The sequence below is a fragment of the Camelina sativa genome, chromosome 5, assembly GCF_030686135.1.
Source record: "Camelina sativa cultivar CO46 ecotype springtype chromosome 5, ASM3068613v1".
NCBI classification, from domain to species: Eukaryota; Viridiplantae; Streptophyta; class Magnoliopsida; order Brassicales; family Brassicaceae; genus Camelina; species Camelina sativa.
The window spans coordinates 26,730,539-26,745,887 of NC_141884.1; the positions used below are offsets into that span (position 1 = coordinate 26,730,539).

At 36.2% G+C, this 15,349-nt stretch overlaps 2 protein-coding genes and 1 pseudogene across 3 annotated transcripts; 2 read left to right on the top strand and 1 right to left on the bottom strand.

Moving 5' to 3' along the window:
- Positions 1–6: 6 nt before the first annotated feature.
- Positions 7–1,496, top strand: LOC104787312 (inactive protein RESTRICTED TEV MOVEMENT 2-like). Its single transcript, XM_010512855.3, has 2 exons — positions 7–283; positions 959–1,496. The coding sequence occupies exons 1-2, from the start codon at positions 172–174 to the stop codon at positions 1,387–1,389; spliced, it is 543 nt and encodes a 180-aa protein (XP_010511157.2). The 5' UTR covers positions 7–171; the 3' UTR covers positions 1,390–1,496.
- Positions 1,497–2,501: 1,005 nt separating this feature from the next.
- LOC147944423 (uncharacterized protein At4g02000-like) lies at positions 2,502–3,233 on the top strand. Its single transcript, XM_087512580.1, has one exon. It carries the CDS (start codon positions 2,502–2,504, stop codon positions 3,231–3,233), a length of 732 nt encoding a protein of 243 aa, XP_087368706.1.
- Positions 3,234–12,739: 9,506 nt separating this feature from the next.
- On the bottom strand, positions 12,740–13,713 carry LOC104787313 (dehydrin HIRD11 pseudogene; annotated as a pseudogene). Its single transcript, XR_015557537.1, has 2 exons — positions 13,327–13,713; positions 12,740–12,994 (listed from the first exon to the last, which is right to left on the bottom strand). The product of XR_015557537.1 is annotated as a dehydrin HIRD11 pseudogene (transcript).
- Positions 13,714–15,349: the final 1,636 nt, after the last annotated feature.

Here is a 15,349-nt window from a genome sequence, read left to right on the forward strand (position 1 = left end):
ATACATAGGAAATCCTGGAAGAGAAACTCCTTGCACGTAAAAACGAATATAAAAAGAAGTAATTATATGGGTCATCTTCACAATCATCAATCATTCATTCCCACCAAAATTAGAAACTAGAGAGAGATTCTTAGCAATATTTTGTTTGTTTCATTGACATTTTGGAAAGATATGGCACTAAATATGGAAGTTGGATCCATGCACTTCTACGATGAAATCGAACCATTTTGTCGATGGAAGAGAACAGAGGACATCGACATTCTTGAGCTACATCTTCCATCAGGTACATTAATCGTTCGTTCATAATTACTGTAAATTTAGCATTTCGATGATACATTCTGATTTTTATTTCACATGATTTGATAGAAAACTTTTAACATAATTTTTCTGATGGGAGAAAAAAAGAAGTAATTGTTATATATTCAACTCTACGAAAGAAAAAAACTTATATTATAGTTACTATATTGAAAAGCTGCATTGCAATTTGCTACATAAATCTCTTTTTCAACTTAAATTTCATAACATAAGATTTTTGTTTCAAAATATTTTCTCTGTTTTGATTCCACATTGCTATTTGTTTCTCACTTTCTCCAAAGATATTCTAATTATACTTTGCTTCCACATTGGTACACTGCTTCTCGTTTTCTTTGATTCCATGTAACTTATTTGGTTAGTTTTGCTGAATCTAGCTAGAAATGTAGACGAATCGTATATAAACTTTTGTTCGAAATTTTGATGGAGTACATAGTGTCAAAGGAAATTTAGGAAAGATTAATCGGATACTAGTTTTATTTTTTTAATGAAATTATTAATAAAATAAAAACATATAGTTTTAGATATATGTATAGTATTTTCAGTTTAGGACAGATTGACTATTTAATTCAATGTAGGGTGACCAAAAGAAAAAACCAAATACTATATTTTTTATTATTGAAAAATGAACTTGGGGTTTGTATAGGTTTGAAGAAAGACCATCTTAAAATACAGATCAACAACAGTGGTATACTTACAATAACAGGAGGCTGTCCGGTGGACCAAAACAAATCAATTAGGTTCAGGAAAGAAACAAAAGTTGCAAAAAATTGCAGAAGAAATGAGATTCGTGCAAAGTTCTCAAAGGGAGTTTTGTATGTGACAATGCCAAAGACAAACTCAATAGCAGCTGGTCCCTTGGCTGCTTTGAAGAGAACCACATCACACTCTAAAGTAGATGATGATATGAGAAATTCACCAAACTTTGCAGGTGAATTTCATAGTAAGTTTGGCTCATTGAGGCAAATATTATGGAGGAAGAGAGTAGTTGAGGGGGTGGCAGCCATGGTGGTTGTGGCTGGTGCAGTTGTAGGAGTGGTCAAAGCGTACCAATATTTTATGGCATCACCTGTGTGATCAAGATTCAATAAGATCATGGTACATTGTTTCCTGTTAGTATATTGTAATACAAACATATCTCAAGTTTCATTAAAAAAAAAAAGTTACTCTACATTAAAAATAAATTAAGTATATACAGTAGTATTCTTCTTATATGATTAATTAAATAAGTGACAAAAAAAAAATGAATATGTAAACTCGAATTTAACTGGCACAATGTTTCACACTTTGCTACGAACATGGTTTGACCTTCAATTTGCCAAAGACACTGATATATTAAGAACCCAATTTTTGGTGAAAGAGTTCGGGATTCAGAAGAGAGTGTTTCCTTCTGTCTTCAACACAACCACGTCTCTATATTGGTTGTTACAAATTAAATACCTTTCACAATGTTGTGTCATGCATTGAGATGGAGGATCAAAGTAGAGTTTGCCCGAGAATGAAGCATTTCCACAATTTTCTGTTCTCTTGGACATGAATCTACTCGGCGGAAGCTCCATCTATTCTCAGGAAGTGATAGCACACGCAGCGATATTGCACACATGGAAATAGATGAAGAACATTTACCATAAACTCACCGTCAATATATATCACCTTCTATCATCTTCAAGACATTGACTATGAAATCTATATAACACCATATTGTCTAAAACTTAGCGGTTTTGTAAATCTTATGCTATTATGGATTTGATGAGTATTTTGTGGAATATATAAGAAAAAGAAGCAGGCTCATTTACATCCATTGGTCCAACAAAGAATAAGTTTACTGGATAATTTTTGAATTGGGTTTCCATTCCCTTATTTTAATTAGACCATTCAACTAGGATTAGATTCTTTTTTTTTTCTTTTTTTTTTTTTTTTTTTTTTTCTGTTATCATATGTTATCTGGACTGTATTTTTTTTAAAAAATATATGTTTCCCTTGTTTGGGCTTAAGACCCTCTTCCTCAGTTAGTGTCTTCGACTACACTTGAAGAGAGAGCTTTGTGAGTTATAACACGTTTATTTTTGCGAATCAAATCAATTATTGACCAAAAAAGAGGTTTTTGCTCAATCCGAATAAAATATCTAGGGTTTCATTCAAGTTTTTCAACCAGTTGTCGAGAGTGAGATTTTCCGGGTTTTGCAAAGATGTCGTCGGTTATGGATAAAACTCTGATGGCGATGTCCTTAGAAGAGGAAGAAGAAGTTCTGTTTGATATGCCAGATTTGCCGGAGTACTCCTCGTCAGTGCGGAATGCTTTGAGTCTGGTGGGTAGAGTTCTAAATCTGACATGTCAACCAATGACTCGTTTGTTGCGAAACATGCCTAGGAAATGGCAGAAAGAGGGTCGGGTAAGAGGAGTAGCGCTTACGAATGAAAAGTTTCAGTTCATATTCGATTCGGAGTATGATTTGGAAGATGTTTTGAGTAAAGGAGCCCATACGTTCAATGAGTGCTTGTTAGCAGTGGATATATGGTATGAAGAGCCTCCGGCTAACTATTTGCTTACTATTCCGATTTGGGTCCAGATCTGGAATATACCCATAAATTTCTACACCAAAAAAGCGATTACAGCTTTGGGTGAGTTGATTGGGCAGGTGGTGGAGGTAGCTTTTGATCTGGATAAACCGCAACTTCAGGAGTTTGTGAGGGTCAAAGTTATATTTGATGTAGCTAGGCCTTTAAGAAGGACAAAAGTGATAAACCTTCCAAAAGGAGGAACAGCGACGGTGAGGTTCCAATATGAGCGGATTCAGAAGAGGTGTTATCATTGTCAGAGGTTAACACACGAGAAGGATGTTTGTCCTTTGCTCTTAAAAGAAAAAGAGGAAGCAGTGAGGGAGAAGAAGCAGGGTAAACCAGGAGAAAAGCCTCAGTAGTCTCTGGTAATTATAGAATCTGATCCTTTATTTGGAGTGCTGAGAGAAGATCAAGTGGGAGTAGATGCTTCAATGGGTAGACCAAAGATAGCACCGGACGTTCTCGAGGGGATGAGGCAGTATCTGATGGTGGCTGAGGATTCAGAGAAAAAGCTTCGGATCGAAAAGGTCAAAAAATCAGTCAAGGATGTGGAGAAGGATCCTATGTTGCAGAAATCAATTCTTCATCTAGAACCTATGCCTCTGGTGCACCAAGACATCAATAAAGACAAAGGTCTAGTCTTTAATTATGAGGAGGCAGGGATTAACTTGGAACAACAAGCATGAGAGAGTAGTGAGCCAAACCGAGAGGGGTTTCGGTTCATGGGGGATGCGAGGAAGTCGAGGAGGATGGAGCTGAAGGTTATCTCATCCTTTGAAGACTCAAGGAATTTCCTAGCTTTATCTCAGCCGTTTAAGGTTAATCCGACGGTTTCTGGACCTGGTCTTTTTGAGATAGGGTCTGGTTATACTGGGATTAAGCCTAAGCAGTCGAAACCAAGAAAAAGACCGTCCAAAAGTTATAGGAAAGCCAAGCCTTTAGACTTGGTAATGTGTGATACTTCTCAAACAAGGCAGGGTGGTCTAATGATTGGAGTAAAGGAGAAACGAAAAGCAGTCAATGAGGGTCTAAGCGCTGCGAAGTCTACCAAGCTTAACCCCTTAGAGGTAATCCCGGATGAGGCATTGCCCAACGCGCAATGAGCATAGTCAGCTGGAATTGCCAAGGATTGGGACGGTCTCAAGACTTGGCAATTCACCGTCTCAAGGAAATGCGTAAAAAAATTTTCTCTGAGATGTTGTTCGTCATGGAAACAATGCACGGTAGTGACGTTCTAGTAGATGTACATGAGTGGCTTGGTTATGATAGAGTGTTCACGGTGGAACCAGTTGGTAAGAGTGGCGGTCTGGCTTTGTTTATAAAAAAGGAGGTTGAGGTAGATTTTAAGCTTGTGGTTAAGAATCTGATGGATATGCAAGTCCAGTGGGGTGCCTTGTCGTTTTTTGTGTCATGTGTGTATGGGGACCCGGTGTATAAAAATAGAAAAGAAAACTGGGAAAGGATTTGTAGGATTGGGGTAGGACGTAAGGATAGTTGGTGTATGGTGGGCGATTTTAATGACATTTTGTACAATGGGGAAAAGATTGGAAGGCCTAGGCGATGTGAAACCACTTTCAAACAGTTTGCAGATATGATCGAAACTTGTGATATGATAGAGTTGTCAAGTAAAGGGAATGGTTTTACTTTGGCAGGTAAACGGTATGATATGTGGATACAGAGTCGATTAGATAGGGCTTCTGGGAACAAAGAGTGGTTTGTTCAATTTCCTGCAGCTAATCAAGCTTTTATCGACTTCAGAGGATCAGATCACCGACCTTTGCTGATTAAGTTGATGGACTCCCAAGAGGAGTACAGAGGTCAGTTCAGATTTGATAAAAGATTTATGTACAAAGCTAAGGTGAAGGAGGCTATTGAACAAGCTTGGGGAAATGGAGTAGTTTCAAATGAAAGTAGTGCATCACAAAGGCTCAGATGGTGTAGAAAAGCTTTAAGTGGGTGGAAGAAGACTAATACACTTAATGCTAAAGAGACAATTCATCAGATCGAAAACGCCTTAGAAAATGAGCAATCATCGGTTTTCCCAAGGCGTATGTTGGTGCACAGTTTAAAACGGGAATTGGCGGTGGCATACAGAGAAGAAGAGATATTTTGGAGGCAAAGAAGTAGATTCAAATGGTTGAAAAGTGGAGATAGAAACTCTAGATATTTCCAGGCTGCAGTGAGAAATAACCGAACAAGGCTGAGAATTGAATTCTTATTGGCTAAGAATGGAATTCAACAGAGGTCAGAAGCAGCCAAAGGGGGAGTTGCGATAGATTACTTTCAGTTGTTGTTTACTTCATCGAATCCAACTCCTTATGCGACTTGGTTTGCTGGATTGCACTCGAGAGTGTCTGAAGAAATGAATGAAAGGTTGATTAGAGAAGTCTCTGCAGACGAAATAAAAGAAGCTCTATTTGCTATTAATCTAGAAAAGGCTCCAGGACCAGATGGAATGTCAGCACTTTTTTTTCAACACTATTGGGAGATAGTGGGAAACCAAGTAGTAAAAGAAGTGTCTCTGTTTTTTGAGGAAGGAATTTTTCCACTTGAATGGAACTTTACTCATTTGTGTCTTCTTCCAAAGATTCCTCACCCGTTCTTAATGAAGGATCTCAGACCAATAAGCTTATGTTCGGTGCTTTACAAGATAATATCCAAAGTTATGGTGAAGAGACTTCGGCCAATGTTGCCCACGGTCATTTCAGAGACTCAAACTGCTTTTGTTCCTGAACGGTTAATTTCTGATAACATTTTGGTGGCAGACGAGATAGTTCACAACCTTCATGTTACACTGGGAGTGGCGGAAGGGTATATGGCCATTAAAACGGACATGTCGAAGGCTTACGATAGAGTCGAATGGAGTTATCTTAGGGCTTTACTGTTAGCAATGGGTTTTCATATCAAATAGGTGGACTGGGTGATGTTTTGTGTGACATCGGTAACTTTTTCAGTGGTTATTAACAATCAACCACATGGTCTGATCAAACCACAAAGAGGGTTAAGGCAGGGGGACCCCCTCTCCCCATTTCTGTTTGTGTTGTGCACAGAAGGGTTAAAGCATATGCTAAATGTAGCACAATGGGAAGGAAGGCTATCCGGCATTCAATTACATGAAGAAGGTCCTTCAATTCATCACCTTCTATTTGCTGATGATAGTCTGTTTATGTGTAAGGCTAATTCGGAGCAAGCAGCGGTTTTGTTAGCAATTCTAGAAGCTTATGGAAAGGCAACATGACAAGTGATCAATCCGGCTAAGTCTGCCATTACTTTTGGCTCTTGTTTTAGCTAGGCTTGGAATCTTTATAGCTAGCTAATAGGACTGGTTTTGAAAGAAATAAGTGGTTAGAATGTTGATTTGGGTTCAAGTTTGGGAACAAGAGAGAATAAGAAGGGAAATAAAGGTTTACTTGGTCAAAAGAAAAAAAAAATCTCTAAGGTTAAGTTAATTATAAGCTCTAAGTCTCAAAGAAAAGGGATAGAAAGTATTGTTATAGTCTCCTAGAATCAAAATGAAAAGAGAAAAGAAAAATCAAACAAGATTGGGAGTATAGCAAAGAATGAATAAGAAAGAAAATGAGCTAGTGTTTAAAGCAAGAACAGCCTTAGAGATTCAATAAAAATAAATGTATAAGACCATAAGTAAAGAAGAAAAAGGGATTAAGTTGAATAAGGTTGAGTTTTTGGGTTTAAAAGGAAGATAAGAAAGATGAGAATAAGGGGTAGAAAAGCTTTTAGGTGGGTAGAACATCAAGAGCTAAGCTTTGTAGCCCAAATTATTCTTGGTCTTAGATAGATTTCATGACTGTCTAGCATTCCTCTTTGTTTGGGAGTTAACCACCCAAAAACACCAATATCCAACCACTTTATAAACAGCCTTTCCCTTAAACCAATTGAGCTTGATTTATTTTCCATTTGCAAGATCACACCAAACACTTTAATGAATGTGAAAGAGATGTTCAATAGGATTGCAAGTCTTTGCCAATAGATAGAAGATGAACTAGAGTGATGCATTGTGTTAAGCTTAGAAAAATATTTGTAAGGACTTTGATTGATCTTAGCACCATTGAACTGCATCTAAGGACTTTGGTTTGAATTCTTTGTCTCATGCCTTTAGGTTCTGAGTCCCATTTTTAAACCTCTCTCCCTTGTTTTCTACTTGGTTTTTGCTAGAGGACTAGCAAAATATAAGTTTGGGGGAGTTGATATCTTGTGTTTTTATGAGTTTTTAAAGCTTATTTCCTCATTGTTTTGTGCATATTCTTGAGCATTTAGGTTGTTTAGGCTGCATTTTGCATCAAGTCTGGTATTTCAGGTGTTGGAGTGGAGATATGCAAGGAAAGTGTGCTTTGGAGCCAAATAAGTCAAAGAGTTGCAAGGAAATGGAAATGAAGGCAAGAAGGCCAAACAATCGACCAGCCAATCGACCATTTGGTCGATCAACACATCATTGGATTCGCAGACTTTAGACGATCGAGCAAACGATCGACCATTTGGTCGATCAAACCACTCTCGGACTTCTCGGACTGGACGCAGGACAAAACGATCGACCAATGCAATCGACCAAATGGTCGATCGTGACGCGAGCCGAGACTTCGAAGACCAAAACGATCGACCAATGCAATCGACCAAATGGTCGATCGTGACGCGAGCCGAGACTTCGGAGACTTGGCCGATCAACCGAGCAATCGACAAAATGGTCGATCGTGACGCGAGCCGAGACTTTGGAGACTTGGTCGATCGACCGAGCAATCGACCAAATGGTCGATCGTGACGCGAGCCGAGACTTCGGAGACTTGGACGATCGACCAGGCAATCGACCAAATGGTCGATCGAGACGCAAGCTGGACTTCGAACTTCAAGAGTCGAGACTTCGGGAACTTAAGCGATCGACCAACCGATCGACCAAATGGTCGATCACGACGGAGGACCAATCGACCAAATGGTCGATCAAAACCCATTTTGGAAACCCCGGTTTGTTCCGGTTTTCTTTGATTTGTTTAATTTCAATCCGGTTTGTTCCGGTTTAGTTTATGTTTTCCTATAAATACTCAAACCCTAATTGTGGAGACTTATCTCTTATCTTATCTATCATCTCTTGTATTAGCTTTTGTTAAGTAGCCACTTAGGGTTCTTAAGCTTTTTCAAACTTGGTTTTGTTGAATCTTTGGTGGATTTTCCAGTTTTAATAGTAGTTTGTCTTTCAAATCTCTTAATCTACAAACCTTTATTATGATTTCACAAAGACAAAACTCTTTCCTTTGTGTGATCATGATGATTAGTGAGTAGATCTTTTAGGACTTTGGGCTTGGTAGATTAGGGAGATAGATGGTTGATCTTTGATGTCTAGGGCTTTATTTATGCATTTCCTATCTTGATTAGTGATAATAATGCTAGATAGCTTTGATCAAGCTTGAATTTAGACTTTAGGATTTTCATGCCCACAAGGTGTTTGATGAAATTCCTGAACCAAACTTTTCAAGAGCTTTGCATTCCTAGCCAATGGAAATTGATGATTAGGGTGCTTAGTGGTATTTGAACTTGTTCTTATTGCATGTTTGTCTTGTGATTACCTTTGGAAATTGTTGATTATCACTTGATTAGTATGGGATCTCTATCATGGAAATGAATTGATTTGCATAAGTGTTCTAGCCATATGATTGTTCTTGATTGTTACTTAGACATCTAGGATTGATTAGCTATCTCCCAAGTCAATTACCCTGCCCAAGGTTCTCTTGTTAATTCTTGATTTTCAGTATTATTGCTAATTGTGTTTGTTTGCCTTGAGTTTGCATTGTCTTGTTTTCCTTTGTTTGAATCATTTTGTTAGCTAAAATTGTGATAAAAGAACTTTTCCTTGATTAAGAATAGATTAAGCATCTTTGTGTATTCCTAGTGTGTTGATTAATGCAAATTGTGGATTGATAATAATTGATACTAAACCTACTACATCAGAGCCAACGTCCAACCTTCACTCAATCTGCTAAAAATTCAAATATGGAAGTTACAAACTGACCCTAAGCTTAAAGTGTTTTTGTGGAAGGTTTTGAGTGGAGCGATACCAGTGTTATCAAAGCTGAACCAGAGGGGGATGAGATTAGATGAGAGATGCCATTCTTGTGGAAAAGAAGGTGAATCAATCAACCATGTGCTATTTGAATGTAATGGAGCAAGGCAAATTTGGGCTCTTTCGGATTATCCATCACCTGAAAATGGTTTTGATAAAGGGTCAGTTTACTCAAATATGCATCATTTGATGGTGAATAGAGACAATAAGCAGTGGCCCATTCCGTTGAGAAAGAGTTTCCCTTGAATCATATGGACGATATGGAAAAATAGAAATGCTTTTTGTTTTGAAGGGAAACAGTTTCATCCTTTACATTCAGTGGAAAAGATAAGAGAGGATGTTGAGGAGTGGTTTACGGCACAGAGTTTGGATGCCAATGGTGAAGAACGGAGAGTGGAGGAGATATACGGGAGTCAAAGGAAAACCCGGGATGAGGGACTGGAGGAGTCTAGAGTGGATGTATCTGAGAAGTGGAGTCCACCAAAGAGATTATGGGTAAAATGCAATGTAGGGTTGTGTTGGTCGCGAAGAAACTTACTTGCAGGGAGTGCTTGGGTGTTGAGAGACGACAAAGGAATAGTACTGTTACAAAGTCGCAGAGCTTTTTCAAACGTCCAAACCAAGGAGCAGGCCAGTTTTTTAGTTACCAATGGGCGATGGAAAGTATGGTCAGTCATAGATACGTAAAAGTTACAATTGCGGTAGAAGACACGTTGATGGTGAATTACGTGTTAAGACCAAGAGCTTGGCCATCTTTCTATTATAAATCAGGTGAATTGGGAAGATTGGTGAGGTTTTTTGTGCAGGGGAAATTGGAAGTGGAGTGCCCAAAAGCTAATAGAGGAGCTCATCTCTTAGCAAAAAGTGTTACAAGTGAAGATCGGATGCAATCGTATGTAGCACTTAGCCATCCCTCATGGCTAAATCAAGTGTTTGCTGATGAGAGAGTTTTATCCTTTGAGTAGCATTTAGGTGGGGGAGTTTGGTATCGAAGAAAAGTTTTTTTTGTAAATGTCAGGTTATCTTAACTGATCAGGGTAGTCGTATAGACAGTAGATTAACTTAGCATGTAGAATTTTTTGGATGAGAGTGAAGTATAAGGTGTATGCTTGTATGAACTGTCCAACAAATCAGTAACTCATATATCTTAATACTATTAAAAGAGGAGTACAAAATTAAGAATGTCCAAAATTATGGTTTTATTTACTTCAATTGCCATTCAATTTATGCATTTAGAAAACACTAATTAAAATCAAAAAGGACAATTAGGGAATAAATCAGAAATTGAATTCAATTCAATCCAAATAGTATAGGGTCCGCGTGTTTTTGTTTGGGTAAATGGGTTAAATAGTTGAACCCAACTGTTTAAACGTATGATTACGGGTTAGTTAGTATATATGGTAACTATAATATTTTGTGAAATCTTAACACATGCACAAAGCTAAATAATCCAAATAATAGTCAGCATCTAATGTTGTAAATCCACAAAGCTAAATGTAATTATACGCATATGCTACAATAATTTCGGATTTTCTTTTGAATTCTATTAGAGAGTTTAGAGATATGAAGAATTCAAATTTAACATATTAAATCTTAATTACTTAACATCAGTAGAAATCATAAATCTATACCAAATTATATATATTAAGATTTCAGCAATTGTATAGTTGCATTTTTTTTGTCAACAGCATAAAAGATTAAACTGTTAAACTAATGTAAGTAAGATTTTCTTTTTAGTTGCATTCATATATAAATTATATTTACAATATATCGGTTAAAATGTAAAACTATGATTGCCGGTTAAAATTTGAACGGGTAAGAGTTTACATAATTTCATAATATTGTAGGCCATGTGATGGAGCGAATTAGATTTTACATAAATATGACTATAAGATGAGTTTACATATATCTGTTTTTCGTTTTTTTTTTCCCCGAGAACTCTCTCTCGACTTAACCTAAAAAACCAGCCGCCGCTCCAAGTTTTTTTCTCAGATCTGAGACCGGAGTGCGGTGGCTTCTTCTTGGCCATCGATTGGGGTTTTCTTTTTAGTTTAATCAGTTTGTGCTTTTGGGTGTTTTGGGGAAGCGGTAGAGCGTCTCAGATTTGCTTGGTTTTGTGGCTTAGGCGAGAAAGATGGTTCCGGATCTGAGATCTACGGAGACAAACCATTGTTTTTTGCTGTTCACAACCCAGATTTGGTTTCTCGCTCTTGTGCTTCTTGTTGTTTTGATGCCGCTGGGTTGGTTTGTGTGTGTTCTGTAGGAAGAATTCACTGGCCATGTTTTTCCCGCTCACTTTTAGCCTGGTTATACCTATTAGTTTCCCTTCTAGATTCGTTTCGGCTCTAAGAAGAGGTTGTTTGTGTGAAGTTTTTGCTTGGCTCTAGGCTTTAGATCCTTCTAGTCTTAGGTGGAAGTTTCCGGTGATGGTAACCTTTGTAGATGAGTGTCGCTTCTGGAATTTGAAGCTCATCGATTTGGTTGTGTTTCCCTCCTTGTCTTAAGCGTTTCCGAATCTGGAGGATGTCGGATTGCTTGTTTATGGCTTCTATCTAGGCGATCTTGACGCATCAGTAGTCTCGCCGCATCTAGAAGTGTATAGAGGTTCTTAATTGAGCTTTACTTGTTAGGTTGTGAAGTCTTGTTTGGAGAGATCATCTCTCATTGTGATAGGAGGAGGCAGCTGTTGTTTGATGTTTTGGCCGGGGGCAGCATTGATACAGCTCATTCGCAGAAGCTTCAGAAGATAAGGTTGATTTGGTGGTTTAGACTTAACATTTGCTTTAGCTATTATTGTTAGTATGCCTCTGTTCTTAGTTGTTGGATTCGTTCTCTTTCGATTTTGGTTTGTAACTTTCCTTCTAGTTGTTAGTTGTTTCCGGGGACTTATCCTGTGTCCGCCGGCTTAGACTCCCCTCTTTTGGGCTTTAGACTCCGGGGATATCTCTATTTTCCGCCGGCTTATGTATTTCTCAATGTAAACTTTTAAGAAGTATCAATAACATCAGATGACAAAAAAAAAGATGAGTTTACATATATATAATTATGTGCGGGTTCCCATCATTGTCAAGCTTGGTGGACCAATCCTTTCTTGTTTTCCCAACCGTCTTCTCGCTTTGATTTATCCAACAGCTATTCCATCCCCATTGTCCATTGAACCCGCTCGGAATAACCCCCCTTTTGCTGGATTATTACTAATATAATCATAAAAAGCTAATTTTTCAGGAATTTTAGCCGTGATTAACTGTTGGCACCAGTCCTACATTTTGTCTCTGTGGACCGAGAAGATACTTATTTAGAATTTAGAATCAACTTTTTTCTTCATCACTGTAGGAATTGGGTTCAAGCTTTCCCTAGCCCCTTCTCATCAATGGACTCCTATTAAAGAATTATTGTGCAAAATTTTTCAATACAAAAAAAAACCACTAATGTGGACTAATAAAAAATAGCACAATAGAAAAACAATACTTTTTGATAGGTAATAAAGTTTTAAATTTAATTATGTTAAATTTTATGACACGACAAATAAATTATGATACTAAATATGAAAAACCTAAAATATATTAAAAATATAATTTATAAAGAAAATCATCCCATGTACCACGGGTTCAAACCTAATATAAATATAAAATCAGTAGCTCATTTCTTTTTCTTTTTGTCGACCACTAGGAGGATGAGATCTAGTTACGACTTACGAGTAGCGACATTACATTACTACTCTTGAAAGAAAGTATTGATTTCTTTTTTTATTTAACTTCTTTTTGTTCTTAACATCGACTTCAATGATTTGATCAGTTGTTTGTTTATCAACAAGTTTAGATCTTCTTAAAATAAAATTTCTCAACAGGTTAGGATACATGGATTTATTAATTTAGACTTAGATAAGACACATGAGCATTATTTTCATGACAAGAAAGCAAAAACACAACAAACGAAGACAGATGCACGGTTCTCCTTTCTTTAAGCCTGTCTCTAAGAGGATAGGAACAGACTTAATCAATAATACTCAGAAGCAGATCTGTTTTATTTAAGCGATCCTCCTCACTTTCTCACCTACAAGTCAAAAATACATTTAATAAATACAACAATTATTTGAATATTTTTTAACAAAATAAATAAATAAATAAATATATTTATATATATAACACTATAAATAGAGTTATCAAGATCTAAAATTTTCCTTTTTCAAGATCCAAAAATTATTTCTTTCAAGATCCAAAGCTTATGAGTATATTTGTTCATGATTAACAACTCAGTACAAAATTCAACTTATTAGATCGACAACTAAATAATACGTAGTAGTTTTTCAAGATCCAAAACTTATTAGTAAATATTTGTTGAAGATGTATAATTAAAAAAAGTAGTGAAATTAAAGTAAAATAAACCTTAATCGCTGTCGCTGTCACTGCTGCTGCTGTGGTGACCATCGCCATGGTGTTTCTTCTCCTTCTTCTCCTTCTTCTTTTTCTTTTCACCGTCATGGCTTTTGCCTTCTTTGTCGTGGCTTTTGCCTTCTCCGTCGTGGCTTTTGCCTTCTCCACCGTGGATCTTGTCTTTGATCTTGTCAACGATACCTTCTTTGTGCTCGCCACTCTTGTGCTCGTCGACGTGTTTCTTGTGTTCCTCTTCGTGCTTCTTGTGCTCACCTTCCTTGTTGCCTCCTCCAATGTGGAGTGCATCTCCGATCTTGTTGATGAGTCCTGCCATATCTTTAAAAAAAAAATCTCTTTCTTTTGTATTAAATCTCTCTTTATGTGTTTGGTTGCTTTGACGATAAACTTGGATCTCAAAGGTCTCTATTTATAGCCCCACAATGGATAATTAATACTACTCTATCACCATCAAGGAGATATTTTACTTAGTGCTTACTATTAAGAAAATTAAAAAGATATATGGCGTGGCAAAGATAAAGAATAACTCCCAATGAGCTGTATTCTCTTATTGGAATGGAAGTAATAATATTACAATTAATTAGGCTAAGATTATATTCCTTTAATAAGAAAGAAGAGATTATATTCTCTTGGATATTTTCAACTATGTATGTGGTTGTAATTCTCTTTTATATCTTTTAAACGATTCTGAGTTTCTGACTATGGATAACATTATTATGACCATATATACACGTACCTATGCGTCTCTTTGAACATAAAAAGTCTTTTTGGTACACCGGTTGGACTGTAGACACTTGGACAAATTAGGAATCATATTACTTTGTATTAGAACTAATACAAACTAACAATTAACAACATGCACAAATAAGATAATGCTATCCGAATTAGTAAATCTATATATTTATATATAAACTAATCAAACAATTCTTGATACTAAGAGTCCGAATGATAACTGCGGATTTAGTAATGCGGGACAAAGAATTTGATAGTGCGGTACGGTTCAACTGCGGTACGTGCGGGACAAACGTATTTGCGGGACAAGTGCGGTTATTCTAAAATAAGCGGTACAAAATAATGTTTGATTGGTGAAAAATAATTTGCGGTACAGATTTCATGTTATTTTATTTTCTATATCATTAATAAATAAAATTTTAATATTTAGTATAGATCTAAATTATTATTTTTTTGTTTTTAATGAAGAAACATTTTCATAGAATTATGAACTTTAGATACCTAAATTATTATGAAAAATACATATTGCAAAATAAATTAAAAAATACAATCATAAAAAATAAAATACAATAAAATAATATCAAAATATATGGTAAAACCTAGTATTAACATGCTTCTATTGAAACTAAATTTATTAAGCATTAAAATTAGTCTTTATAATTTAATATCTATTAGATCATATAGAAAGTGTATTTTTGTATTAAACCATATGATAATATATTAAACAAAACTATTATGAAAGTGTTTAAAAATGTTACATGGTTAGTGAGAGAGTGAAAAGTACAGAGACCAGAGAGGAAAGATAAAAAAATGTTTTTTCTTTTTAATTTTATTTCTTTTATATTTGTATAACATATATATTATTTCTATTAGAAAAAAATTAAAAACTGTATTATTGGATGTTGTTTCAAAAACCGCAGGGTAAAAGGTGTGGATTTTTGTAAACGTGGCCCACCTTATAATCCCTTGGACAAAAACCGCAAAACTGCTTTTTTTTTTTTTTGAAAAACACTAGTTTGTCTTTAAAAGCTTGATTGGTGACGATAGTGCGTTTTTTATAAAAAAAAAATCGAATACCGCTTATTCATGGTCACCATTCACTACCTTAATATGTTGAAAAAGATTAAACAATATAAGGAGTGGGGGAGGGCATTCGTTTTTCGGTTTGGTTTCGGTTCAGTCTTTTCGTTTTATGATTTTTTTTGGTTTTATAAAATTGAAACCATATAGAAACCATATGTATATCGGTTTGGTTACGGTTCGGTTTCTACGATTTTACGGTTTA